General features: G+C 40.8%; 1 protein-coding gene across 1 annotated transcript; it reads left to right on the top strand.

The window, feature by feature from the left end:
- Positions 1 to 115: 115 nt before the first annotated feature.
- Positions 116 to 26,157, top strand: abcb7 (ATP-binding cassette, sub-family B (MDR/TAP), member 7; the record flags this gene model as incomplete). The annotated part of the gene is made up of 16 exons (XM_084352230.1): positions 116 to 265; positions 3,161 to 3,244; positions 3,326 to 3,403; positions 5,188 to 5,307; positions 9,552 to 9,684; positions 11,496 to 11,764; positions 12,881 to 12,969; positions 13,171 to 13,258; positions 16,750 to 16,924; positions 17,449 to 17,606; positions 19,807 to 19,970; positions 20,136 to 20,265; positions 20,708 to 20,879; positions 22,570 to 22,673; positions 23,397 to 23,504; positions 24,890 to 26,157. 16 exons carry the CDS (start codon positions 116 to 118, stop codon positions 25,106 to 25,108), a joined length of 2,241 nt encoding a protein of 746 aa, XP_084208356.1. The 3' UTR covers positions 25,109 to 26,157.
- Positions 26,158 to 27,980: the final 1,823 nt, after the last annotated feature.

The raw sequence follows: 27,980 nt of genomic DNA, 5'->3' as shown, positions 1-27,980 counted from the left end.
CAGAAACGTAGTGAAGTAAAGCTGCTTGCTGCTAGCTTTGACACTGACAGCGTTGATGAAGGCCGGAAGTGACGTTACCCGGCGTGTTGACTAACCGCCTTCCTCCTTCGTCAACATGGCGCCGATGTTGGTACCGCTGAAATGCGGCTTTCACTTCCAAAGACGAAAATTAGCGTTTCTCCTTCGACAGACGAGCTCGTATCACATTTGGAATAAAAGTCACAGTGAGAACGGGACGGACCTTAAACGCCAAAGTACATATCTGGTGAGTGAGGGGGTCGGCTGGTAGGAGAGGGCACAGTGTTGTTGGTGTGACAGTCACCGCGCAAGGACAGAGATGGAAAGTGCTTTAACTAACTTTCAGGGAAGTTATTGTATGAAGTGGTCGGTGTCGCTCGTTTGTTTACGCGTGTCGACAATGTCACGTAAGTATAATGTTAGTCAACTAGCTAGGCGTCTAACTGAGCGTTGGGTAACAGCTAGCTAGCGTGCTAACTTAATATTAACTAGTTGCGGTGGCGTCAGTGAACATGATTGTAGATGGCTACAGCATCCCTCAAACTTGACTGAATGACAAGTGAACAGATTATATCACAGTTTCCGCTGTCTTTTAACACCGACAGTCACTATTTACGACGCTTACGCAGTTACGTTAGCATGTCAGTGGTTTCAGTCACGTGCCGACTGGCAATACTCAGTCCACGTTAGATAAGACTGTGTTTGTCCCACCCAGAGGACCCAACGTTACTGATGTAACTGTCATCACATGTTAACAGGCTGGTATTAATTATCTGACAGTTTTACTTTTCAACAACCCCTCAGCTGCCAGTTTATTATCCTAATAAAACTGACAAAGTCTCATGCAACACCCTGTCATAAATGTTTTAATAGGTGTTTTCTAATATGTTGTCCTCCCCTTTTATACCAATGAGCTCACTGCATTAGTTTTAGTACCTAGTGAACTGTTATCTGCGTGTATTTTATCTAGACAATAAAGTTACCCAAACTTTCTGATATCTTACCTCAGCCAGTGATGGAATGTAACTAAGAATATTTACTCAAGTACTGTACTTATAAAGAACTGAGATACTTGTACTTTACTTGAGTATTGCCATTTTTTGCTACTCTATACTTCCACTCCATTACATTGTGGAGGCAAATATTGTATTTTTTACTCACTACATTCATTTGATAACTTAAGTTACCAATTACCTTGCAGATTACATGCCGCATCAGAACCAAATTATGGGCATTTTAGTAAGGGTTGAATGATTATCAGCCCTGGCCGATTAGCGGGCTGAAATTCAGCATTTTTCTGTATATTCAGATAATCTGTATTGGTGATTTTTCTGTCAGATTGCAGGAAAAATCAACAACTGCCCACAACAATATCTGATTGGTAGCACATCACAATTAATAGCCTATAAACACTAAAATAATGTGACTCTGCAAAGTAACTAGTAGCTAAATGTATCAAATGCACATAGTGGAGAGGAAGTATAAAGTAGTAGAAAATGGAACTACTGAAGTCAAGTGCCTCAAAATTGTACTTAAATTGTAAATTAATATTGATCCCACATGTTTGCTTGTCAGTCTCTGTGATTTCTAATAATCGGTATCGGTATTGGCCCTGAAAGATCCATATTGGTCGACCCCTAATATTTAGATTATTTTATGAATTGGCAATCTGACAACTGATTATGATTATCAAAAAATTTGTGATAGTACAAATACCACATTGCCGCAATATCAATATATAGGTTTTTGGTCAAAAATGATCAAAAATGTTGTGATGTTTGATTTTGTTGCCCAGTTCTAGCCCTTATGAATAACTTTTGATGAGATTTCAAACTAGAAGGAAACATAACTGTCGATTGTTAATTTCTCTGTTAATTGATTGGTTTCCCAATAAACATATTTGAAAGAGATTTTAAACTAGAGACAAATATTGTGTACGGTATAGCCTTCTTGCCATATCGCACAGCCCAACTTAGAAATGTGATAATGGTTAATAGGTGCAAACCTTTATGCACCTATTAAAAATTGGATCAGATTACTGGCCAGGCCTAGTATAAAGTATACATGCATGCAAATATATGTATAATTTACTTTCACTTCACTACCTTGAATACTTATGTACATTTAATATCCAATACTTAAGACCTTTAGTCAAGTACTATTTATATGGTTGATTTTCATTATACTAAAGTAATATTTTGACATGATATCTTTACTTTTACTCGAGTGTGATTTTTGGGTACTTTGTACATCACTGAGCTCAGCTTGCAAACAAATCACACATTTACAAGTAATGTGTGAAGCAATTTGCATGACATTGATATAAATACACAAATAAGTATGTAAAATGACTGTCTCTTAACAAATTACACTTTCTCCAATGTGTTTATACAGTATTTGTTTACACAATGTGCTACGTCATGAAGGAGGTAAAGCAATGCAATATTGTCCCACTCATATCACTAATAAAGAGTTGTATTTTGATAAGTGTCTTAATATAAATGTAGGTGCAACACATGGCAACTTGGAGCTCAGTATGCTTATCTTAAACCACCCACAGTATATCTTGCATTATCAAGCACTCAGCCTCAGTAGGTTATTAGTAGTTTTTATCCAACATAAACAATGACTGTGCTTAAACTGGGTCCATTTTCACAGGCTCACAAAAAGTGATGTAAATTAAACTATTTCTGAACATTGTGTGACAAGCTCAGAGACATTATGAACATGGTATTTCCATTAATTTGATGTTGGTTTAAATACATTCTTTTAGTGACAAAGATTCATTATAGAAATAAACAACAGCTATCCAAACATTTTGTGGAAGCTTCTCAAACCAGTCAAGCTTATCCTGAAACCTCTGTTCTAACCGTATATTTGTTCAGTGTGTCCCCAACCCTTCAACCTTTAAACTTTGACTTTAAACTGAGCATTTTTGTGAAAACACACGGAAACATTGGTTGATTGTTTGCATTGGACTTAAATGTGATGACAGTTTATTTCATCTTTTTTTTTTATGGGTGTTTCATTTGTTCTGTTGTTCATTATCGGGGTTCAGTGTTTCTAAATATTCACACATCCATCAAAGTGAATCAGCAGAAATTTGAAACGTCAGTTAAACAAGACATGCCATGTGTTTCAGCTGAGCTCTCCTCCGCACCTACGAACATCAACATGGAGTACAAGCAGAGGCGAAAACAGCCGACGGATTTTGGAGGCAGCGAAAGTAAGTATGTTTTAGAATTTTTTGAATCAGCATCTGTTAACAGAAATAAACATGGAAAACCAATGTATGATGTTTCCACAGCATTTACAGATCACCGACAAAAGAACATGTTGGCACGGAAATGCAGGAGGACGGCTAAATGCAGATCCAAAAAATGTGGTAAGTAATGTACCTTCTTTTAGTTTTAGGTCATTGAAACTCTTTGAAACTTTGTGCTGCTATTCTGAAGAACAAATTCTGCATATACGTGCTTAAAACGAGGTGTAAATTGAAATGATGCCGGTGGACTCCTGCAATTAATGATTATCTACTGTATTGCTTCATGTACTTTTTTCATTAACTTATCCTTTGGCCTACGATTTATAAAAATATTGACAAATATCTTTCCCAAGTTACCAAAGCTAAAAATGGTGTCTTTGTGTCCCCTGGTCCACAGGGGGTTGCTCTTAGTGCTGGCAGATTCATATATGATATTAAGGCTGATATATTGATATATCTATTGACTTATTTTAATATGTGACACAGGTTTTGACACATCATCTCATCATTTATCCCTTTATACTTGTTAAAATTCTGTTCAAAAGTATTCCTTACCCACATGATTGTCTCATTACTGTTACTGATCCAAAAATTGGGTAATGGGCCAGAAACATTTAAGCACTATACTTTGAATCTCTGTCTTCACGTTGGGGTGGAACAATGAATTACAATAATATCAAAAAGACAAAGTCAATAAGTGCAATATCCTATGGAAGCCCTAAAGGGCCATGCATTCATACATTTTATTTCCTCCGTTTTCCGGTGATAACGAGTTTATTTCATTTGTTTTCTCGAGATCTCGTGTTATTATCTCGAAATAACAACTGCCGTTTTCCTGAGATAATGGGATAATTTATATATAACTTATATATAACTTCCGTAATATCCAAATTGCAGCGGCAGCAATGTTTTGATCAAGGTAAAATGTGTCCGATTATACCAATATAAATGAAGCATTGTGGTGCCACAGAGATGTCCCAGCCTATAAATCATATTCTCTTAAAATACGAGTGAAGTGAAATGAAAATTCAAGGCAAAAGTTGCCCATTCCTACTGAAATCGTCACTCATATCTCAATATAATTTATTTTTGTATATCGTTCAGCCCTTCTTATATTTTTTTAAAACTGTTCAGTAACAAAATAAAACGTTCTACAGTATATATGTTGAGCATATAAACTGAGCAGTCCTATTTATAGATATAAAAAAAACTGTAAAGATGTTAGACTAATAGATTTATCTTCTACTTTAAATGGTTTCCTCAACATATGTTACAGGGAACTCAGTAGTCATTCAACTATTAATGTTAATCCACTCTTTGCAGTGTCACATATTGCTTGATTGCATTTGATTAAAGGCAGGTGTTGGGCTCCATTTCGCTATAATTTGCTTGGAGGTGCTGCCATACAGTGCTGCTGTATGACGCTGCCACCATATTGAGTGGATTAGAGGAATTACTGCATATTCTTTGGCCTGCAGAGAGTCCCTGTGGCAGGTGTGTGGTGGAGCGTGGGTAAACAGCCTTGTTGGCACCAATGTGCTCTCAAACTCAGCTGGGATGACAGCCCAGGTGTCTCCTGGGACTTGTAGTGTCAGACTGGATCCCCCGGTCCACCTGGAGAGTCTGCTGTCATTGCTTCTCCCAGATCCTCCCAAGGGACTCCTGCTGACATTTGATGTCCTGTGTGTGTGCCAAGAGAGCCATCTTTAGGTTATTGTGATTGTCACTCTGAAATCCAAATGCAAGTTAGTTGCCAGTGTTGGCAAACATAAGGCCTGTTAGAAAGTTAATATTAGTAGTATAGTAGGTACAGTTTTACCCATTTGACCTGTTCCTTACAGGACAGACTGGCTTAATGTACTTTGATCTAAGAAGATGCTTTGCTTGTGTTTTTTTCTCCATAGCTGAAGGAAGTGAATTCATCCACAATACTGTCTGCAATGCTGTCTTACGTGTGGCCAAAGAATAGGCCAGACCTGCGGGCCCGTGTTGCCATCTCTCTGGGCCTGCTCGCTGGAGCCAAGGTAAGTTTACAGACAATGTCATGGTTTTTGAAGTGGGTTTCTTTGTGGGTACTAGTATGTTCTTTTTTGTCATGAAAGTCAAATTTGATCTTTTTAATTGGTGCTAAGCAGGATTATTTATCCATATCCCACAACTGAGGCTTGAAGTCAGGAGGCAGCTTTGTGGTAACTGAAATAGCACCTACTCCAGTGTTCACTCAACATCCATTCCCACAGTCCTTCTCGTGTGCTGCTCATTTTAATTTGCCCCTGTTTTGCAAGAATGTGTATGAGGTAGGTGTGAATCTTCACTGGCCTCACGATTCGATTACGATTCAGCTATCAACGATTCGAATGCAAAACGATTCTTGATGCATCTCGATGGATCTCAGTCTATGGCATCTTCAATGATCTATATTACTGCACATGGCTACTGTTTCATCATTTAAATTCTTCTTTTATTCAGGAAGTCCTTCCAATAATCAGATTACTGCAGTCTACAAAATAAAAGCTGCATCTTTTCAACACATAAACATTACAAAAACAAGACATTTATACATCTGCAGTGCCTAACACGTTGGTTGTAATCTACGATAATATTGTTTTCACATAGCAAATTTTTGAATCTGCTGCACACATCTCTCTCAGAGTTGGACGGCAAAGTTGACAGCGCCTCCTCAGATCTTGGCTGATTAGCTGGGCTTCTTGTAACAGTTATTATTTATGCAGACCTTAGCCTCAGGTGAATATGGCTAACATGATTAGTAATTGTTGTGAGGCAGAAGTCACGCTCAATGTGGGTCTCGTCCAGTTCGTGCTTCCCAGCAAGGTCATAAAATCTGACTAGTGCTCCGTAGATGTCCGTTTAAAAAACTACTCAGTGAGTTTTTATTATCACTCGCAGATGATCTGTGCCTCCCTCCTCCCCTCAACATTGCGCGTAACTTTATTGTCCACCTGAGGCCGGACAATCAACATAAGTTGCTCTTGATTATGCTCTGTCTCTGCATCGATGCAAAATCTTCCACATTTGCATCGTGATGCATCTTATATTCGAGAGATTTCCACACCTCTAAAGGTAGTGCAACATAGAGAATTGAAAATGAGAAACGCTGATTATTTTTTCCTCTGGTAAAACAGACATAGTGATGTTTTATGATAGGATGAAATCAGGATGATAAATAACCAATACCCACAATCGATTGTGGGTATTGGTTATTTATAATAACAAATCATAACAAATTAACAAAAAATTGGAATAATAACAAATCATTCATTTGGCTTCATTTGGCTCTTTCTGCTGGACCTCACTCTGAAAAGCCCTGCCTTTTCACAATGAAATCCACTGAAAGAGAAAAGTGACAATCCAAGGCTGCTGCTGACGTCAGTTAAATATTATTAAATGACAGAGGTACATTTTTTAATCTGACACTGTCTCCAAACCAAAAAGTAGGCAGACAGTTTCTTAAATTCTAGCCTGTTTAAAAGAAGTCTGAAGCCGAAGTTTTGGCGGACATCCTGTCTGGTTTTATTATTTGTCAGCAACACGTCAATGTTGTTTGGCACTGCTGTTGAAAGACAGGATTGATATAAAAGTCCTGCTCATGAGATGTGTTTGTGCTCCATTAAGATACTAGTTCAACAGCTGAGAGTTGGCTGCTCTCACAGCATTTCATTCATGACCCACAGGACCCACTACTTTGATTTGCATTAAGAAAATTGGATAGTGCATTTTTGAGGTTGACACACAAGGGCATAAATCAGGCACCTGGTCTTCCAACAATTGCATAAAGGTTTGCACCTATTAACCATTATCACATTTCTAAGTTGGGCTGTGCGATATGGCAAGAAGGCTATACCGTACACAATATTTGTCTCTAGTTTAAAATCTCTTTCAAATATGTTTATTGGGAAACCAATCAATTAACAGAGACATTAACAATCGACAGTTATGTTTCCTTCTAGTTTGAAATCTCATCAAAAGTTATTCATAAGGGCTAGAACTGGGCAACAAAATCAAACATCACAACATTTTTGATCATTTTTGACCAAAAACCTATATATTGATATTGCGGCAATGTGGTATTTGTACTATCACAAAATATTAACACAATGAGATTTTTTTGAGAAATAATCATCAGTCATGTGGATATAATGACGAAGTGGGTAAAGACAAGAATAAGAAGTAGTAGATCAGTCTGGTAAATTCAGAAAATGACTTTACTGTAATGCAGCCTTTAAAACCAGGAAAAGACAACACTGATGCCATATCATGATATGATGTTCTCCAAAATATATCACTGCTCATAAAAGGCCTACTTCTTCAGAAGCAAAAGAGAAGAGTAGCCAATGTTTCCAGCAAAAGAGAAGCTGCCAGGTTTAAACATTTCATTAGTTTGTTGTCACTGGTGGCACATGGATGGTTTCTGAATTGCTGTCCTGTTGACTCTTTCAGGATCAACCATCACCTCTCATCATGACTTTACAAACTGCTAACGTCAGCTTGTTGATCTTAAGAAGGTTTATAATTTTGGAAATGACTCACAGAGATGTTGTTGTCTGTGTGAGTTGTGTAAGATGCGTAAGAATCTGTCACAGTACAGTGGACTGTTGTCTAATTAATTAAAATGATCGTAATCAGAAATTCCTCCTTGCTAAATCAAATAACCTGCTCTGACCGCAAAAGCTCTCACCGTAGTTTATTCCACCGTGTAAAGAACCTGTGTAACTCTGAAAACAGTTTGCATCTAAAACAGACACCAATTTTTAAATAATTAATTGCAAGTCTCAATCAGTGAATGATGTATTTCCTCTTCCTTTGTTGATGGTCTCTAATTTACACCCTGGAAAACAATCACAAACTCACAGCTACTAAATAAGCACGTACCGTTGCCGCTCAGCATGGCTGTGTGTGCGTGTGCACTGAGAATGAGGGGAACACACACACGCCATCCAATCTTCTCCTATTTTCCAGCTTGGCTGGAGTTAGCCTCGATTTCTCCAGTTTGTCTGTTTGAACTGAAACCACCAGCAGTGTGGAGGCAATTTTTAAATCAACTGAATAATTATGTGGTTACAGCGAATCACACCTCTGCACTCTGCAATATCAGTGACATTTTCATTTCAAATAACTGATTATATAGAAGCTCTTGTTTTCCTTCGCCCTTGAATGAAGCCCTCTCTGTCTGTATGCGTGTGTGTCATACTCTAAGCTTAAGCTAATTCTTAATAGCCTGAAGCCTCTTCTGCACTACTTGACACAATATATCTATTATGAGATGACATATTGCCTGGTACAGATTGACATGGTGTTGATTTAATCTCTATTTGGCTGTCAGTAGATTGAAAGAACACATCCAACCTTGTCATGTATTAGAGCTAAAATTTAGGACATGTTTTGGCCTTGTGATAATAGCTCAGGCTACTTTTGTGTCATGTCCTGTTGTCTTGGTAGTAAAGATATTGTTTTTCCTTCAGAGACCCAGAGGACGTCTATTATCTGAGTATAATACCCAAGTGTGTAAAGCGAGAACCCTGGAGATTTAGCTTTTGCAGTATAAATGGTGCATTATTAGGCATCCTTTGACATGAGCAAGGTCACTGTGGCTTTATTTTTTTCTTTACTCTGTTTCTATATAATTGTTGTAGCCATTATTTCATCACACTTATATAATGCAGAATTTGACAGGAGTAAAGGAACAATAAGAAAAGTTGAAAAAAAAAATCCCTCCCGTATGTAAGGGGTTGAGAGGTTCAAATGAAATGGGTTTCAAATAAAAATGTTCTGCGGTACGCTGCTGTGTTCTCTGGCTGTCCTAATGCGCAGCGGACCGCCTAGCCTGAGTCACACAGCTGTCCCTGTGCTTTTAATTAGCCCTAATAACCATTTCAATTCCATTAGCAGGAAGCACCAGCCACCTCACCAGCATCAGCACAGCCAGTTGGAAAGAATACACACACACGCACTCACACACACGCACGCACACACGTGAATATGTACAGAATTCAAACATACATAGATTTATACATGCGTATCCTTGAACCTGCATGGGTAATGTTGGATTTACTGCATAACAATAATGGGAATCCATCTTTCTAAGCATGTGGGGTGCTCATACAGCATGCAGAGGCACTCCAGAGGACTAGAAAAATGGCACTATACTATATTGAACATATGCCTGTTTAATAGGCTATTTGAAACTGTTTCCTCTCTTTTTTTCCTCCTCTCCTCTGAATGTTTCCTCCCTCCCTCTCTGCCTCCCCAGCTCACCAATGTGACGGTGCCCTTCATGTTTAAGTATGCAGTGGACGAGCTTAACCAGATGTCGGGACACATGCTGAACCTGAATGACGCGCCAAGCACTGTGGCTACCATGGCAACGGCCGTGCTGATTGGCTGTGAGTCCCAGACTTGTGTTGCACTGGCAGGTGCCCATGCTCATCAGAGGGGACTGTGGGACTGCCTATTATCTACAGGCTGACCTTTCCCAGCACATTCATATCAATGCCGCTCCGCAACCTCTGCCTCTCCCTGACATTATTTACATTATGTGCTCCGCTCTGCACCCAACTTCACTTCTATCAACCCGCGACGTCTTTTCATATGATACCTGTGCGCTCCCAAGGCAAACAGAGCTGGATACATTTCTAAAGCAGCAGGGAAGAAATTGCTAATGTGCTTTTGAATGTAGTTGGATATTTTTTTGTGTTATGCAAAGGCCAGGGATGTTTCTTGCACCTCATCCCTTGAGAGCATCTCCCTTTTTTTCTCCCTTTTGTCCAAATGGGCCCTGTGAAAACAAGAGGGGTCAGGGTGACGAGTAGTGTGAATGTGAAGTTCCTTCCTGATTAGAGGTTTTTTTCCGCTGAGCTTCTGATGAAAAGCAAGTAGAAAAATAAATATTGTGAACCTGACACCCACCGCAAGTCACTCTGGCCTTGAGTGAGATCAGCTTGGATGCAATGTACACTTCGCCCTGTAGCCACTTATTTTAATGAGCCCACTTAGATCTTGCACACTAATACTGCCTGTTGAATAATTGGAGCACATGAACACTGCTCCAGACAGGACGGATTAAGATGATGAGGAAGAATGAAGGGGATGCTCTTAAAGAAAAGAATCATATTTTTTGTTCCCTCTCCACGATACACGGGGCCCCGGTGCTCGGAGCCTGCAGTGATGAGTGTAATTTGGCTGAAAGGGTTGCACAGTGCTCATCCTACCTTGTCAGATGTGGACACATTGTTCATTAGATGAGCATTCCTATTTAACGCCACATTACAGCCCCCTGAAGACCGGCAGACAGAGCGATTATTACCCCGACTTTGGTCTCAGCAGACAAGTCATGTATTCACACAACCCGGTGAAATCGCCACAGGAAGGCCATGTGTCATTCAAACACAGACTAATATTAATTTGTGACAGTCATGCTAGCCATCTGCTGCGATAACAGTTTTTGAGAAGTGTGAGGGATCAAATCATTGACTGTCTTAAAATTAGATTGCCCATTACGTTGAACTAAAACTATTATAAATCAGCATATCAGGCAGCTTTCTTCCAAAAAAATCCCAAAATAAACAGCCTTAAAAATACCTTAAAGAAACACCATGGTGCTTAAGTCATCATGCAGATCAGCCAGAGGAATTTTGGACTCAGATAGTGCTGAACTTAAGCCTGTTCATCGAGTCCCATCTTTCCATGACACACTTATTAAAACCACCTCCCCCTCTTCTAGTATTCTGCTCACACGTGTAGCCCCCTTCCCGCCACACACACACACCAAACACACTTGTGTACACTCCGATACCCTCCCTTCCCTCAGTCTGCAGTGTGCTGGCCTGTCATAGTAGTGAGGCTTCAGACAGCATCCTGCTTTGTAATTACAGAGGCTTGTGGAGGCTGCTGCTGTAGCACTGCAGTGCAGACAGACATGATGTGAAAAACCTGCCCCGCCACTTTAGAGCAGGTGACAAGCCCTCCACCCTGTCTAGTCTCAACTGTCTCAGCACTGTATTACATCTTACAAGATAGGAAAGGTAGGGGTCAGATTCTTGTTTTGCTACCTCATATCACTTCAGAGCTACATAGCAGTCCTTGGCGTTTAGGATGAGGATATATTCTCACTCGGTAGTGCCCATCCCCACTGCCTGAACCCCCCTGCTTCTCACAGCAGGTGTGCTTAACTCTCTGTTTCCTCCGCTTATCCCAGATGGCGCATCACGGGCTTGTGCAGCCTTCTTCAACGAGCTGAGGAACACTGTGTTCGGCAAGGTGGCCCAGAGCTCCATCCGACGCATCGCCAAGAACGTCTTCCTGCACTTGCACAGTCTGGATCTGGGTTTTCATCTCAGTCGGCAGACAGGAGCGCTATCCAAGGCCATCGACCGTGGCACGCGGGGCATCTCGTTTGTCCTCAGTGCACTCGTCTTCAATCTAGGACCTACAGTCTTTGAGATGGGCCTCGTCAGTGCCATTTTGGTGAGTCTCATGGTGAAACCCACGCACACAGACCATTGACATATATTAAGATGGACGACGCGTCTCAATTTCTTGTACAAAATTGAATCCACAAAATCCCAAACACGAGCACTGCTATATTGCTTCGGTGACATCAGTTGGAGTCTGCGCAGTAGTCCCTGCATAACACCTGCCCACTCAATTGCGGGACGGGCTCACCTGTCACTCACGATTTCACACCCCCTTTTTATAGCCAATAACTACTTCAAACCAAACTTATCAGAAAAATGAACACTTGACCACACATCGGCCTGATATTAACTCCCTCACATGATGGAAAGCATCTTTGGTTTAGTTTATTTTGGCCCATGTCCCATCTGCTAACATGGAGTGGGCGGGATTTATGACATGTACTGCAGCCAGCAACCAGGGGGCAATCAAGATGTTTTAGCATCACTCATTGACAAACATTGACGCAGACACTCATGATGGTAATCATACTGTAGGCCTCTACATTACTGTTGGATATTACCAGAAACACTGCTCAGTTTTCTGGCTTTTATCTCTTGTTGCTGTTACTGTTTCAGCCCTTAATGTTTGCTCAGGACCTTCCATCACCTTGACACTCTTCACAGCAGATTGTCCGGAAATTAATTTCGGGGATATTGTCTCATTTACATTCTAAATGGAATATGAATCCCCATGAACTTTTGGTGGCAACACAGAGCCCATTAGTGTCAGTGATGAATCCCAAAGCTTTGTAGCAGCTTAATGTCCTCCTGCAGAGTATGCCCTGAACAGATGCCCCCCTCCTTGGCCACCACCGAAAGAACGGCTTGTCTATAGCTTCGCACTATTATCCCACTCTGGACCATAATGTCAGCTTGCCTGTAATGAGGGCAGACTCCATTGCACAAATAGCTAAAGCATTAGCACGATTAGTTCTTGTAGTTTCCCATCCATTTGTAACACTCAATTTCATAGTGGAATGGTCAAAAACAGTACATTCTCAAAGTGCCTTGTGACACCAACGTTGGGGTCTGGTGGTCTGATGTGGTCGCTTGACTTTTCTTCACAAAGCTGTTGAGTCACAGCGTGTGAAACCCTTCGTTTTGATTGTGCGTTTCTCTTCCGCAGTATTATAAGTGTGGTGGAGAGTTTGCAGCAGTGACCGTGGGTACCCTATCAGCGTACACCCTCTTCACTATTCTCTTCACTCAGTGGAGGTAAGAACAAGGATATTCTTGCTAGTCCTGTGACTGTCTGTAGCTCAAATGGTTGTTTTATTTATTTATTCTTGTTTTCACTTGAAAATCATTGAGTAAATATGCCGTGGCTGTCTCATTTATTGGTTCACTCATATGTGGGAAATACAGTATGTACTTAAGAAAGTGCTTACGTGATTGTAATTGTGTCTCTGTGCACAGGACTCGCTTCCGAATAGAAATGAACAAAGCAGACAATGAAGCCGGTAATGCAGCTATTGACTCCCTCCTCAACTATGAGACTGTTAAGGTGAGATCCAACCCCCCTGCACAACCTCACTCCTCATCTCCACCCTTCCCCCCTTTGTCAATCCCTCCCTTTTATTGCCTCCTTTCTAGTCTTTTTCTTCTCTTCACTTAGGCCAGGCACGTTGATGTGAACAAATATTTACTCGGCTGTGGTGATAGTGTTTCACTGGCATGATTGCCACTGTCAGAATTTGCCTTTTTTATCAAAGAAAAGCTCTCTCTGCTTCTGTTTGCCCTTCATGTGCTACTTTCTCTCTCTCTTTCTCTTTCTCTTTCTCTTTCTCTCTCTCTCTCTCTCTCTCTCTCTCTCTCTCTTTCTCCATCTCTCTGCCTCTATTTTTCTGCCTCTTACCACTCTCACACAGACCTCCCTGTCAAAACAAGTGCAAGTTAAACTTTAAAGTCAGGTTTATCTTTCTGAGTGAGAGGAGCAGAATGTATGGCTGAAAGGATTGAAGTCACTGCCAGTCTCCACTATAGGTTTACTTGAAGGTCATCATATTCCCCCTAGTTATTATAAAGCAGTGTCACACAAACAAACTCTAAGCCCACAGATCCAGGTAGGGAGTGCGGTAATGGAACCTTTCTGTTTTGCAGTGATTTAGATTTCAATTGTTAAAGGTATCGAGGTAAATTATTTGTCATTATATAACACGGGGCTGCATGAAATGAAAGTAGTTCCTTCATGCTACACAGACATAAAACATTTATACAGTTTATATTTTATATACATATATACATAAACAAGTAAACACTGTAGTGCATTTTTGGAATTTGCATCAGGGGGACTATAAATAGTAGCAACAAGATAGTGATTGATGTGTGGTGTAATATGATTTTTGTTAGGGGTCAGTCGATTTTTAGCCAGATAAAGATAATAATAATAAAGTAAAGTAACCAGTGTAACCAAGTTATCAAATTAAAGTGACGCAGTAAAAAGTACAATGTTTGCCTCCAAAATGTAGTGGAGTAAGGTAAGGTAAAGTGCAAATACCTCAAAATTATGCTTAAGGAGAGTAATTTAGTAAATTTTACTTAGTTACATTCCATCATGGGTTCCTCTTGGATTTGACACTAAGATTTTTATTTTTATTGCAAATGTATATCAATTCCAAATATCTGTTATCGCTCTCCTTGATTAGTGATAATCTATATCGGTAGCAACCATGAAGCAGTCAATTTCTAATTCTTTTCATGGTCAATAGACATTAAGGTACATTTAAATGTTTTCTGTTTACATATTATTTGGGTGTTTAAAGCAACATTATGTAGAAATTGGCATTGTGTGCGATGTGGCGCCACCAACAGTTTCTGAGTGCAACACCACCGTGGTAAATACAAATCCCAGCTCTGTAACAATTTGTCACATGTAATGTAGGTGCTAACTACAAACATTACGGCTTTAGTGGCTGAGACAGAGACACCATTCATCCTATTACAAGACACTGTACCATCAAAATGATTGAAGCTGTTATTTTAAGGTTTAAAAAAAAAAAGTTACACAATATTGCTTTAACATCGAGATAATGCAGTAATATTTATCATGGTAGTACTTTTGTACACATTGCTTGTACTTTTTGGTCTATCAATGGCCTACATGCAAAAAATAATTCAGTCATTCTGTCCCAACAACAGCCTACAACGATAAGATATTCAATTTACAATAAAAACATTCAGAGAAAAACACCAAATCCTCACAATTCAGAAGATTGAACTAGGGACTGGTTGGCATGTTAGCTTGAAAATTACTTTAAAGACTGATTGTCAAAACAGTCATTTGTTTTCTGTCAATCAACTAATCAATTACTCTTTTCAGGTCTATATTGACCCAATCACACAGATGATTTACAAACAAATAATTTCCTGAGTTTTTACCTTCTCTTGCTCTCATTCTCTGTCCTGGTCTTCTTCTCTTTCAAGGTAAAACTGTTCACCCCCTTTCTGTAAATGTCATTCCCGTTGCTACAAACAACAGACACCTGGACCATATTTCTGGTTTCGTCGATGACCCAAATTGCGTCTCAGTTATAGTTTAAGGGTGGAAGTATCTCCTAGTAGAAGCTTTATTTTGAATAGACTTGTCTGCTGAGGGCGAGGGTGGTTTATGGGTGAGTTTGCTCTTACGGACGCCTGACTGATGTGATGTGGTGCGGATGAAAACATTTCTTAATATTTTTCTCAGTGGCATGGTTGTCCTGAATCTTCATCTTTTGCTGCTTTAAGCTGCCTTCTAGGTAACCTCTTTGTAAACAGAGCACATATAGATATAATCACCATCCAGTTTCGGGTGCTTTGTTGGCTGCTCCAGATATATTTTGGTAGCCATGTTATTTTCTTTGCTGTATTATCTTGCGTCCTGTTTTCCTTAATGTTTTGTTCTGTGTTATTTTGTGTCATCTGTGCCAATGCGGCCGGATTTAGCATCACTCTGAGCTGTGAGTGTGCATATGTAATTAGATCTCCGCCCACTCAGAAATCCGTTCCACTTTCACAAAGGGCTGGATGAGAACCTGAACATGGTGCCTTGCACTGCTTCTGTTTTGTCCTCCATGTGCTACTTTCTTCTCTCTTTCTCTCTCGCTGTCTCTCTCGCTGTCTCTCTGTCTCTCTCTCTCTCTCTCTCTCTGATTTCCTGCATTTCCCTATATGCAAATCAGTGGCAAGTCAGTAGCAGCACAGCACCACTGCCGTTAGCTAGAGAAGCAAATCGCCCACTTAACCAGAGCAGAGGAACAATAGTGCAAGCTAAACAAACAGCAATATTAGGTAATTGGCAGCGGAGTTGAGGAGGGTCGTTGTTGTGATTGTGCCGTAGTTTTATTTGCTGAATTTAAGAGATGTGGCTGATTCATGAGGCTATTTTTTTCTCTTAAGTGATAGCTGTATGTCTTAATCAAAATTAGAGCTGCTTGTGTGGTGTAACACTTAAGAGCTATCTGTGCTCTGTTGGTAGGTGTCTGTGTAAGCTGTTGCAGATGTAAATACAGAGGCTGACGACAGTGCCAATGATGAATACTGAATACTCTGCAGCAATTCTTGTTTAACTTCCCAGTGATGTTTCCGCTTTCCTTGCAATTATAAGTGCCAAATATATTTTTTTTAAATGTTCTTTTGCCTGATCATCCTCTGCTAATGCTCTGCTTTTTGTACTATACCCTCCATCGCCCTTTAAGATCAGTGGGGAGGAGATGAAGATACAGAGACATGAAAAAGTGCTTTAGAGGCCAACTGAGACCCAGACTATGCCCAGAGCGGTCACTGAGAACAAATGCAGCCTTGAGGCAGGCTGCGCTAAAGTGTCTATCTGCCTGATACTGCTCTCCATGCTTCCTTAACCTTTAACCTTAACCATATTTTGCGTCCGTCCCTCTCTCTCGCTCTCTCTCTCCTCTCCTCTTACACTTTCTCTCCTTTTGTGAATCCCTTTGCTGTCTCTGTGCCCTGTGCTCCCTCCTCTCCTCCCTCTCTTCATGTTTCTCGTCTCCTCTGCAGTACTTCAACAATGAGAAGTATGAAGCTGAAAGGTATGACGGATACCTGAAGACCTATGAATCGGCCTCTTTAAAAACCACGTCCACACTCGCTATGCTCAACTTTGGACAGAGCGCCATCTTCAGCGCCGGCCTCACTGGCATCATGTTGTTGGCAAGCAAGGGCATCGCTGCAGGTGAGTGAGGGAGTGAAGAATTCTGGGTGGTGGTGTGTGTTTCTTTCCAAAGTTTGGAAAATCATCCTCTTAAGATCTATAAACCGTGAGAAAATTGGTGTAAAATAGCTATAACCTGTCCTGAAATTACCTCTTCATGCTCAGGATCTCTGTCCACGGCAGAATGGAAAAAAAATCTTGCATTTGGAAATAAGAAAGCTTAAAAAAAAAACCTCAAAACAAAATCAAATGGACAGATGAAAATGAGAAGAAAACGCAGACTGAACTGGATAATAGAAACTAAATGAGAACAAAGCACAGCAAGCATGAAAAAGTGGCATGAATAGGAAATAAAATAGCCTTGATGCAGAAAATGAAATCACAGTGGGTGGAGATGGATTCAGACTGTAACATGCTTTGTCTGCCTTCACAACTTGAAAGAAGAAATGTTTTTTTCCCCAGATCTTGTATCCAAAGATACACATATGATACAATAGAGCTGGATTACGTGCCTCTCTGTAAGTTGTTGTGTTGCTGTCGTGTAGGTACGATGACCGTGGGAGACCTGGTGATGGTGAATGGCCTGCTCTTCCAGCTCTCCCTCCCCCTCAACTTCCTGGGTACAGTGTACAGAGAGACCAGGCAGGCCTTAATAGACATGAACACTCTCTTCACCCTGCTCAACATTGACACCAAGATCAAGGTAACTTGTCGCCCTGACATGCACTTCTTCTCAGCATTGTAGCAGTGAATTGCAAAAATGTTTTGTGTTCTCTTTTTTTACGTTTTCTCTTCCAACACCAAGCAAGAAAAGAGAAATAGAAAATGAGTACAGAGTTCAATATAAAATCTTAGCTTAGATTTTTGCAGAGGGATTATATGAGGTATTTTTCCATCATCAATGTATTCCACACAGTAGATGGCAATTGGCTCACCCCCAGTTTGTAGAAGCAGACAGGAGTAGCGGCACAGAAGCTAAGTGATGAGCTGCTTTACATGAGGGCAGCAGCAAAATGCATTTAAGCCACCTAAAAAAAAATCGACATGAGTTAAAGTGTTCGCTATATTTAGAATGTTTTCTCTGCTTTACATCGCCATCAGTCTGGCCTTTCTGACGGGAAACTCAGGCCGATATACCCGTCTGTGTTCTCTTCAAATCCACCAGGGAAAAAAGTTTTTGTTTTTATGTTCTTCATCTTAATTCTGTGTTTTATCAGATCCGAACTAAGATGTTTTTGAGTAAAAGTAAGACTCGATAATACATTTTACAAGATGTTTTCCTCCAACAGCAGCACATAATGTGTAATTGTACAAGTGGTTAAAGAATGTATCACAGGGTCGAGTTATGCTTATGCGCATGACGTAGTTAACCTTTTCTACATGTGCTGTAAAAAAATGATAGGTTGTAGTCAAACATAGTAATTACATGCTTGATATGACTCAGGTGTTTCCTAATTCATTGCCACATGTAGAAAGTGAAGTTACTTTCTGCACTAGTGTGATCTGTCAGGATGAGTAAATCAGTAAATATTTTAATAATGCACCCTTAATTTTGACTGATGTCATTGTGTCCAAAAAAAGCTACTGTCCTTCTTTTCCTTTCTTCTGCATCATTATTAAATTAATTTGTTTTATCTATAAAAAGTTAGGAAAATAGTGAAAATAATTAAAATAACATATAATGTTTTTATACGGCCGACAGTCTGAAACCCCAAATTTTCGCTTGCTATCATATATGATAAAGAAAAACTAAATATTCTTACATTTGACAGGCTGAAACCAACAAAATGTTTGGAAATTTTTGCTTGATGAACAACAAATGATGAATCAAAATCAAAATACTTTGAACTTATCGATCAATCAATTATTTAAATTCCAGCTACTGCCGTTTTTATGACTTTCAGTGATACTACGTTAATGCTATATTGTCTAATTGTGAATTCACCTTAGACGCACACTTATACTAACTTGTATCCTGTCCTTTAACTTGATCATCAAAAATGGTCAAAATAGTTCAGATTTTACACGTTCACGTCCTTTCTTTTGTCACCTGTTTTTATGAACCATTCAGACATTTCATTGCATTTATCTCTTTTTTTTACACAACGTGTCAGCCCACCTTGCGTCAGAAGAGCACATTTAAGTGCAAATGTGCGCCTGCTGCCTAACAATATGAATGCCATTCCCATCTCCAGCCTGTAATTACAGTAGGAGAAATGAATCTGTCCAGTTATTTTTCACTCATCAGTAATACTGCTCTCCATTGTGATTCCCTGTGGAATGGCACTGCCCAGCAGGCCATTACTGTCTGAATGCTTTTTTTTGTGCAACACATTGGCCTATTATGCAGATGTAAAATAATTTAAAACTCCCCCTCACTTGAAACTGCTCCACAAAATAAAAAATAAATGATTTTGGCTTTTTTCCATGTTGGGGGGTGTGTGAAATTATCATCTATTTATACTAATGGACTGTGAGTTATTTGTATTAATTGGCTGAGGTGGATTGAGGGTGATTATGTTGCTATTAGGTAGTATAGAAACAGAGCAGATCAGGCTTTTACTCTCAGAGTGAGGACAACGCTTTATTCATTGCTGACCTTGGCTGTATCTCAACGCTGAGGCTCGGCTCAGTATGTACTGAAAGTTTTCACGCCTATTGATCCTTCAGTCACCATGAAGGGCAGCGTGTGAAGATTCAGGCAGTCTTTTGAAACGACCTCTCGAATTTGCTGTGAATGTCTGTGCTTTATGCTGGCCGTGTTGCCTCTGTGCTCCAGCATTATCCCTCTTTACAAGGTGTTGGAGTAATGTTGCATCATGTCAGGCCTTGTCTGCCAGTGGCTGTTCTATATCCGTCTCCTCTCTCTGCCTGTTTCTCAACCCTCTGATGGTTCTCTCCAGGAGAGGGATCTTGCCCCACCATTAACCATCGCACCACAGGAGGCCACTATCCGCTTTGAGGACGTTTATTTTGAGTACCTGGAGGGCCAGAAAGTCTTAAGCGGTGTGTCCTTCGAGGTGCCTGCTGGGAAGAAGGTGGCTATAGTTGGCGGCAGCGGGTCAGGGTAGGTCACCTTTCATTCAAATATACTGTCAACGCTTTAGCCAGGTGTGTGTCATCTCATTTGTATGTGCAGTGGAGTCTTATCATCAGATATCATCAGTAGACTGTGGGGGGTACATCTCACAGACAGAATGATGTTGACGATTGGTTCCACGTCTGGTTGCAGGAAGAGCACCATTGTGCGGCTGTTGTTCCGCTTCTATGAGCCCCAGCAGGGGAACATCTACATAGCGGGGCAGAATATCCGAGACGTCAGCCTTGACAGCCTGAGGAAGGCTTTGGGGGTCGTACCTCAGGTCTGAAGCACACCGACACAGTAAAATAAACAAAGAAAAGTGTTTATAAAGCTAGACATATGTTGTTTTTTACTATTTGTATCCTTCTCACCACAAATAAAATGCACATGGTGTAGATATGACTCTCCAGTAGTAAATGTGAAATATTGTGAGTTATTTGTGATAATTATATACAACAAGGGGGCAGCATAGAACAATGTAACATTAGCAGTTAACAACAGCATTAGAAATAAGCAGGATTCAGTGAGGTTTTCACTGCAGTGAGCTCAGAGGCTGATCTGAACAGATGGTACATGAACAGTATTTTTGTCATTTGCGTTCTTTCTCCCTCCTACCCTTGTCTTTGTATCTGCAGTCCTCTGTTTCTGTCTCTGCTGCAATAAAAAATATTCTCTGAAGCCTCATTTTTTTCCTCTTACTGTGCTGTTGTTGTTGTCGTCAGGATGCCGTTCTGTTCCACAACACCATCTTCTACAACCTGCAGTACGGCAACATCAACGCCACACAGGAGGAGGTGCACGGAGTGGCGCGTCTAGCAGGCATCCATGATGCTATCCTCAGGATGCCCCATGGCTATGACACCCAGGTTGGGGAGCGGGGCCTCAAGCTGTCAGGTTTGCTGCACTATTACGGCTGTTTAAATATGGTCTCTGCTGCAGAGGCAAGTAGCAGAGCTGTGTGTTTTGTGTATTTCCCTAGGTGCTCTACTAAGCTTAAAGATTTAAAACCCAGAAACTCTTTCAGTGACTGGCTGCTAATAATTTAATCCCAATGTGTCCAAACACAGCGGAGACATATTGTTTATTGTTCTAGTATAAGCGCAACTAGCGATTATTTTAATTATCAATTCATCTGTCGATTCTGTTTTTAAATGAATCATTTACTTTGTAAAACAAAAGAGAAAATTATGTTACAAACTGCCAACACCCAAGGTGACCTTCAAATAGCTTATTTTATCCGGCCAATAATCCAAAACCAAAACATGTTTCATTTGCAATATTATGTTAAAAAGAGAAAAGCAACAAATCCCCACGTTAGAGAAGCTGTGATCAGAGAATATGCTGTAGTTTGTTTGATAATTAACATGTGTAACCATTACACATGTGATTACCAGCCACGTATTTTATGAAAGCAGAAATAGTCCTATCCAAAACAATGTCTCATCAGTGATCCTTAAGTATTAGTCTGAAATGGTTTGATATTTGATTGTCACTTGTATAGATCCCAAGATTTGGTAGCCTAAGATTTGGTACACTTTGCCAACGTGATTATTTCTATACAGTTCCTCGAGGAAATGAAGTAAAAGGGCCTAAATATTTGAATTATTCCTCATCTGCTGCCAAGAATATATATTAGGATGGTAGTTGGCCATGTTGGATGCTTTGAGAGAAGACTGTGAGACTGCAAAGTGAGGAACATTTCAGTGTGACAGCTCCAGACTATATTAAAATGTCTGCATAACTTTCGCAGTTGAGAATTACTTTGAAAAGACTTTGATTATGAGCTGTTGTCTTGTTAAGGAAGGTAATCATAAAACTTAGGTTAATTATTAAATTTGACCTTATTTTACGAGATTCATTACGAGACTTAATCTGTGGCTGCGCCGCTGTTATTTTGTTGTCGTCGTCTTTGTAGTGTGTGAACTTGTTTAATGGCATGTTGCCTTATTTGATCTGCAGTGATAGCACACGACTGTGTAGTATTTGGCTCCTAGCATCACTCTGCAACTCATTTAGCCCACGTAAACACACAGTGTATGAGCACTTTTCACTCAACATTGAAGATGCAATTACTGGCAGCACAGATTTGTCTATGTGGAGTGACTGAGTAAGTGAGAGAACGGACAAAATAAAGACATGACTAACTTCTCATTAATTTAACTGCTGCTGTACGTGACAGCTGCCAGTGAGTTTTTTTTTTTGGTTTTGGGGGGGGGGGTTCAGGGATAGTTTGGGCTCCTAACTTCCTTCATTGCTGTTCCCGCTGCCAGCAATATTCATATGTGCAGAACGCCGCTTGCTTTCAAGAGGCCACACACCGCTCATATGTAATAAAGGCCGAGTCAGACACAGTGGGAGAAATCTTTTGGTCCTGCTGCTTTTTCTTCTCAATTAAATGAAAGTCTGTTTTAACAGTCTGAAGCCAGTGGCATTGGTATTGTCTGAGTGCTGGTCCTCCGTTTGTGGTAATTATCTGATGAGAAGGACCAGAGAGAGACCTGCTGCACCCTCGCATATTTCAAACATTTCGTTGTGTGCCTGGTTTGCTCTTATTTATGACATCTGGTTTTTTTTTTTGTTTCAGGAGGGGAGAAGCAACGTGTCGCCATCGCCCGCGCTATACTAAAGAATCCACCCATCCTGCTGTATGACGAGGCAACATCGTCTCTCGACTCCATTACAGAAGAGGTGGGCCTGACAGTGCATGAAAACACACCTACTGACAGACACAAGCATGCATACGAAACGTACCCACAAATGCACGACGTCCAGGTTGTCACCTCACTACGCCTGCATACACATTTAGCAGAACAAACACCCACTCCGTCACCTGCTGGAGGTACACAATAATTCAGCTCACTCCTGCGTAACATACCTGCTGTGACATCCCCCCCTCCACCTCTCAACACACACACACTCACACACACACGCTCACCACCCCCATACCACCCCCATGTTCTCCCTTGCCACCTGCCACTGTTTTCTCCCACTTAATCTCCAGCTCAGCTTAAACCCCACAGTCTTTGTAAATGTTACATTTAATGAGAAAGTTCAGCACACCCTCTCTGAACTTCAGGAGAAAGAGTGGGGCACTAGATGTGGCTGTTAATTGAGATTCTCTGTTGCTTCTCATCACGACTGTGTTTTTAAAATTATCATATGTACACATTGGAAAGAAAAGCATATGAAGTTGGATGTTGCTGAGCAACATTCTGTTGACTTAGCTTCGCTTTCAAATCAAAGTTTGGGAGTAAATTTCATATATATCCTGTCATTCATGCACTTTCGGTCTTATTGTTTTCGCAGACCATCATTATTGCAAACCTGCAGAACTATTTTCTTTTGGATTAGGGGGATACTCTTGTAAAGCTTAACAGTGTGATCAGACTATTTGTCTTTGTGTGCTTCCAGAACATCCTGAGTTCAATGAAGGAGATGGTGAAGGACAGGACATCAGTGTTCATCGCCCACAGGCTTTCCACAATCGTAGACGCAGATGAGATTATCGTGCTCAATGAGGTAAAAACTTGTCCACTTATATTTTTACTTGATCTCATACCTTCCCTGATTAACATTTGCAGTTACAGTGTCACTCTCATAAAAAGCAAATAATATGACGGTTCAGAGTATTCTGAGTATAAACATGCGCAGTGTTAATTGCCAGTCCAATTAGAGGATTTTTGCATTGAAGGGAAGGATGATGACCTGCACTCTGCGTGACCTGTGGTGTACTGTTGTCTGCCAGCGACGAGAATTTAGCAAGTAGCCTGTGCTTTTGCCACTCATTTATTTTGAGTTACCTTTCTACATCGTACGTGATGAAAACATGCTTTGTTTAGCTTTTCTCATTAACTTCAACAACAACCGGACACTGTTGGTAGAATTGAATGTATTATTTTCTCCATAAGGGCTCATTAAAGCAGTCAGACTCGACTGGCTGTTTTGGTCAGATGGCGTGTCTTGTTTGTCTCGGTGACTAATAATGTATGGGCCGGCTTCCCAGACACTGATGAGGCCTCATCCAGGACTAGACATGTCTTTCTATGGAGATCGCCATTCAAATGGTTTATCTATACAGTTTTAGGTCAAGCTAAAGGTGCCATGTAGACATAGAACATTTTTTTAAACAGACAGTGAATGTTTGTGGTGCATTTTAATTGTTTTGCGCATCAGGGAGGTGGTGAAGTGCAGAGAAAAATGCTGCAGTATGTAATGGGTTGGGCTTAAGACACTAAAGTACAAAAAGACACCGAATGAAGTCGCTTAATATGAAACGTCTCACAGATGAAGTGACATTTTCCACCGGTGCTCGAGTCAGATAGGATGAAATGAGAAGAGCTTTCTTTGAACTGCGGCTAGAGAGAGCATGTGTCGTTCCATGTTCCCAGAGTCAGATGGCAGGGATCAGAGGGTCGTGGCGAGGAGGCATGTTTGCGTGTGATGTCGCCATGGCGTTTGCTGGTGTCACCAGCAGAGGACTGCCTGGGGTGCTCATTAAAATAACGAGCGGAAGCAGTCACATGCTCATCTTGGGTGCACTAAAAGACGATGCCAACACCTCTGCATGCTCATGGGAGGTGGGGGAAGGGGGCCTTCGTTTGTGTTCGACTGTGTGGGAGGGATGTGTGTTTGTTGCGTGCGGATGCACGCGTGTGTCTGCGAGGCCGTGTTTTTGCGAGAGAAATTGCAACAGTTGTTGGGGAGGCGGCAGGGATTCTAGGGGGGGAGCCGACTCTCCGCTGAGAGTGTGGTCAGTGTTGTGTGGTCATGAGGAGATGCTAACTATAGGACTCTGCGTTCGTGGCCTCTTCATTTTAACTTCATGACTGCTGTAGCCATTTTTTTGGCAAGTTTAGATTTCATGTTTCTTTTTTCCTGCTCTTTTTCTCTTTTCTCTCTGCCAGGGTAAAGTGGCAGAGCGAGGCAGCCACCACACCCTCCTCAGCAACCCAGGCAGCCTTTACGCAGACCTGTGGAACACTCAGAACAGCAAAATCCTCAACAACGGCAAGAAGTCTTCCAAGCCGCAAGCTGAGCGCCTGTCCCAGAAGGAGGAGGAGAGGAAAAAGCTGCAGGAGGAGATCCTCAATAGTGTAAAGGGCTGTGGGAACTGCTCCTGTTGAGGGAAGCTGCCATCTCCACGGCTCTTCATCCCTCACAGATGGCCTACGCTGGAATCCGCTGGAGTCTGCAGTATGGGGGGAGAGAGTGGGGAAAGGGGTACATACCCATTACCCACGCCCACTTCAGCCAAGCCCCCCACCCATGTGACTATCTCCTCCTCCTACTCATGTGAATAAAGGCCACTGCTCGCCAAAGTGAAGGAGGAGGAGCAGAACAGGGAGCAAGTGTGTTCAGCACTGGCTGGTGTCCAGAGATGGAGCTTCTATGCCAGTTGCCTCAGCTGAAGCCAAGCATAAGAGACCTTGTATATCACATACGTGTGTGTAAGACATCTGTTAGTCAACATGGTTGCCCCCCCCCCTCCTCTCTCCTCCTCATTTTTGACATCAGGTTTATTGACATCTTCCATCGCACTGGAAACAGATGAGAGTACACGTAATGACTTACATATGCCTTGATGTTGAAACAATTTGTACTGATTTAATTTTTTAAATTATTTTGAGAATAAACTGAACCTATAGTTTGATTGTTTTATATTAAGGATGTGCACACGTTACAATTTATTCTTCTATTAGGTGATCACAGTTAAAATATTGTTTTGCAGTTTGAAGGACATGATTTCATAAAGCACACGGGATTCAGTCACAACACACAGTTTTCAATGCATGTTCTAAAAATATCAAATTTGGCAGATAATCAAGTCTTCTAGACGAATCACAACATAATGGTGGATGTTTGGACTCGTGAACGCACAGAACAGCTCTCCGGTGAATTAGCAGTATGTCTCAGTCACATTCATGTAAATATAGCGCTCTAAGAGTGACAAGAAGCGACTAATAAATCATGAATGGTTTTCACCACAACTGGAGCCACATCACGAGGCAACAGCTTTAAAGGCCTCCTGTGGGAACGTTTCACTGTCATATCATTTAGCCTTGGTTGTCGGGCCTCTTCTCATGAAAAGTTTTAACAGTGCTAAGACAGCTTTTTGGATTGTATGATTGGAGTACAGAGACTTCCTCCTGAAAGTTACATGTTAATATTTAAAGAGTAACAGTACATGCATGTCCTCATTTCTGAGGGCTGTTTGGGCTGTGATATGCACATTTGTGAGGAACCTTGTTAAAGTGTTATATTATTAAAATAATGGTAAGTTGGGTGTCTTGTACTATACACACAATGTAAAGCCTGTTTCTTTGCATTCTAGACTATGTTGACTGTGTGAGTACACTGCAGACAGATTAATAAATTTTGGCTTTTGTCTAAATAATGTTGCCGTTATGTTGTTCTGATTAGGTCTGAGTAATATCGCAGTATAAACCATATTTATTATATGATTTATATTAAGGAAGTGTGTGGTTGTATTAGATCACTGGTTTCCAGACAAGTGGTCAAAGTTTACACACAATTGTTGAAACAAAGTGGAAATTGACACACAATTGTGAGAAATTTGGCAATACTGAATTTTGAGGATTTTTTTTAATGACAAAACAAGCTAATTGAAAAAGAGAACATATAGACAAAATGGACACAGATACAGACAATAGCATTAAACAGTTACAGTTACAAAAAATATTTAAAAAAAAAGAAATAAAAAATCTAATATCTCCATTTTAATTTACTTAATTAAATTGATTAACCAGAGACAGATGCTCTCTGGTTATTTGATCTTTTATCTATATATAATGACACAGCAATATAACATTACATTTACCATAGTACAATCACACGTCCGTTTATCTGAACGTTAATATTATATTTTACATTTAGTGATGATCTTGCCATCAAATTCAGACAATATTCATATTTTAAAACATAAAAACTGGTAGGAAAGTGTATCTAAAGTAACATAGGCCATAAATTCCCCCATGAGAGCAGTCAAAGAAACTGATTTAGATCTGATCCAGATCAAGCTATTGATCTGTTTCTGCTGAATCCCAACACTGTCTCATTGTGTTCATTTTCCAGTGGACAGAATGACAGTGGATCCTCCTCAAGAACCCCTGCAGCTCCCTGGATCCTCCTCTGGGACCAGATACATTAGACGACATTTTCTGCGAAGCCTTTTGGCTGGATTATGATAGAAACAGACAATAACAAACACATTCACACAGTGTGACGGGCCGAGCCCTGCTGCGCTGCATAGTGAAGCCTCCACCACCTCCTGAGGAGGTCACACATTATAGATGAAAGTAGACTTTGATAGAGCCCTGCTTAAAAGGACAGCAACTGGATGATTACTGGCTGGATGGCTCTCCTTTCATGCGTCAGATGTCCAGGCAGATGAGTTGATGTTAATGGCGTCCTTCTAATCTAACCTAGGAAGAAATTATGAGACTATTCATTAGTGACTCCCAACAACGTTCAGCTGCTGCCCCTGACAGGTTATTCACTAATTATTCAGTGAACATAATTCACTATGATCAATTCTGTGAGTGAGAGCCTTAGATATTAACACACAGCAGAATATTTTGTTTTCATCTCCTTTTGCTGAGGCGAAGCTTTTTGTGTGTTTGATATGGTCAAGGACATATCGCTCTCAAGTATTGGAGCTACAGAGCAGTCTGAGATGGACTTACACAGGGAGGGTGTTTGCTTTCTGGCTATTTGTGTGTAAAAATCACAGAATCTATCATTCAGTGACACTTAATTGTTCTGTGTGGCGTGCATGTGATTAGTGGTGTTGTGAGCTGTGTGTTGTGCGTGTCTCCGGGAGGTAATGAGGAAGCCATCTCCCTGTTTACCATGCAGGATTCTGCAGGCGCCGAGCAAGGCACACACACACACAAGGCCTTTAATAACGTCCTTAATATGGACCCCAGCAGGAGAATCAGCCCCTAATGCAAACCACAACCTTCTGCTGAAGGAGAG

The sequence above is a fragment of the Pagrus pagrus genome (assembly GCF_965226575.1).
Source record: "Pagrus pagrus genome assembly, chromosome: 5".
NCBI classification, from domain to species: domain Eukaryota; kingdom Metazoa; phylum Chordata; class Actinopteri; order Spariformes; family Sparidae; genus Pagrus; species Pagrus pagrus.
The sequence above is the reverse complement of the archived record's forward strand: the minus strand, read 5'-3'. Positions and strand labels throughout refer to the sequence as shown.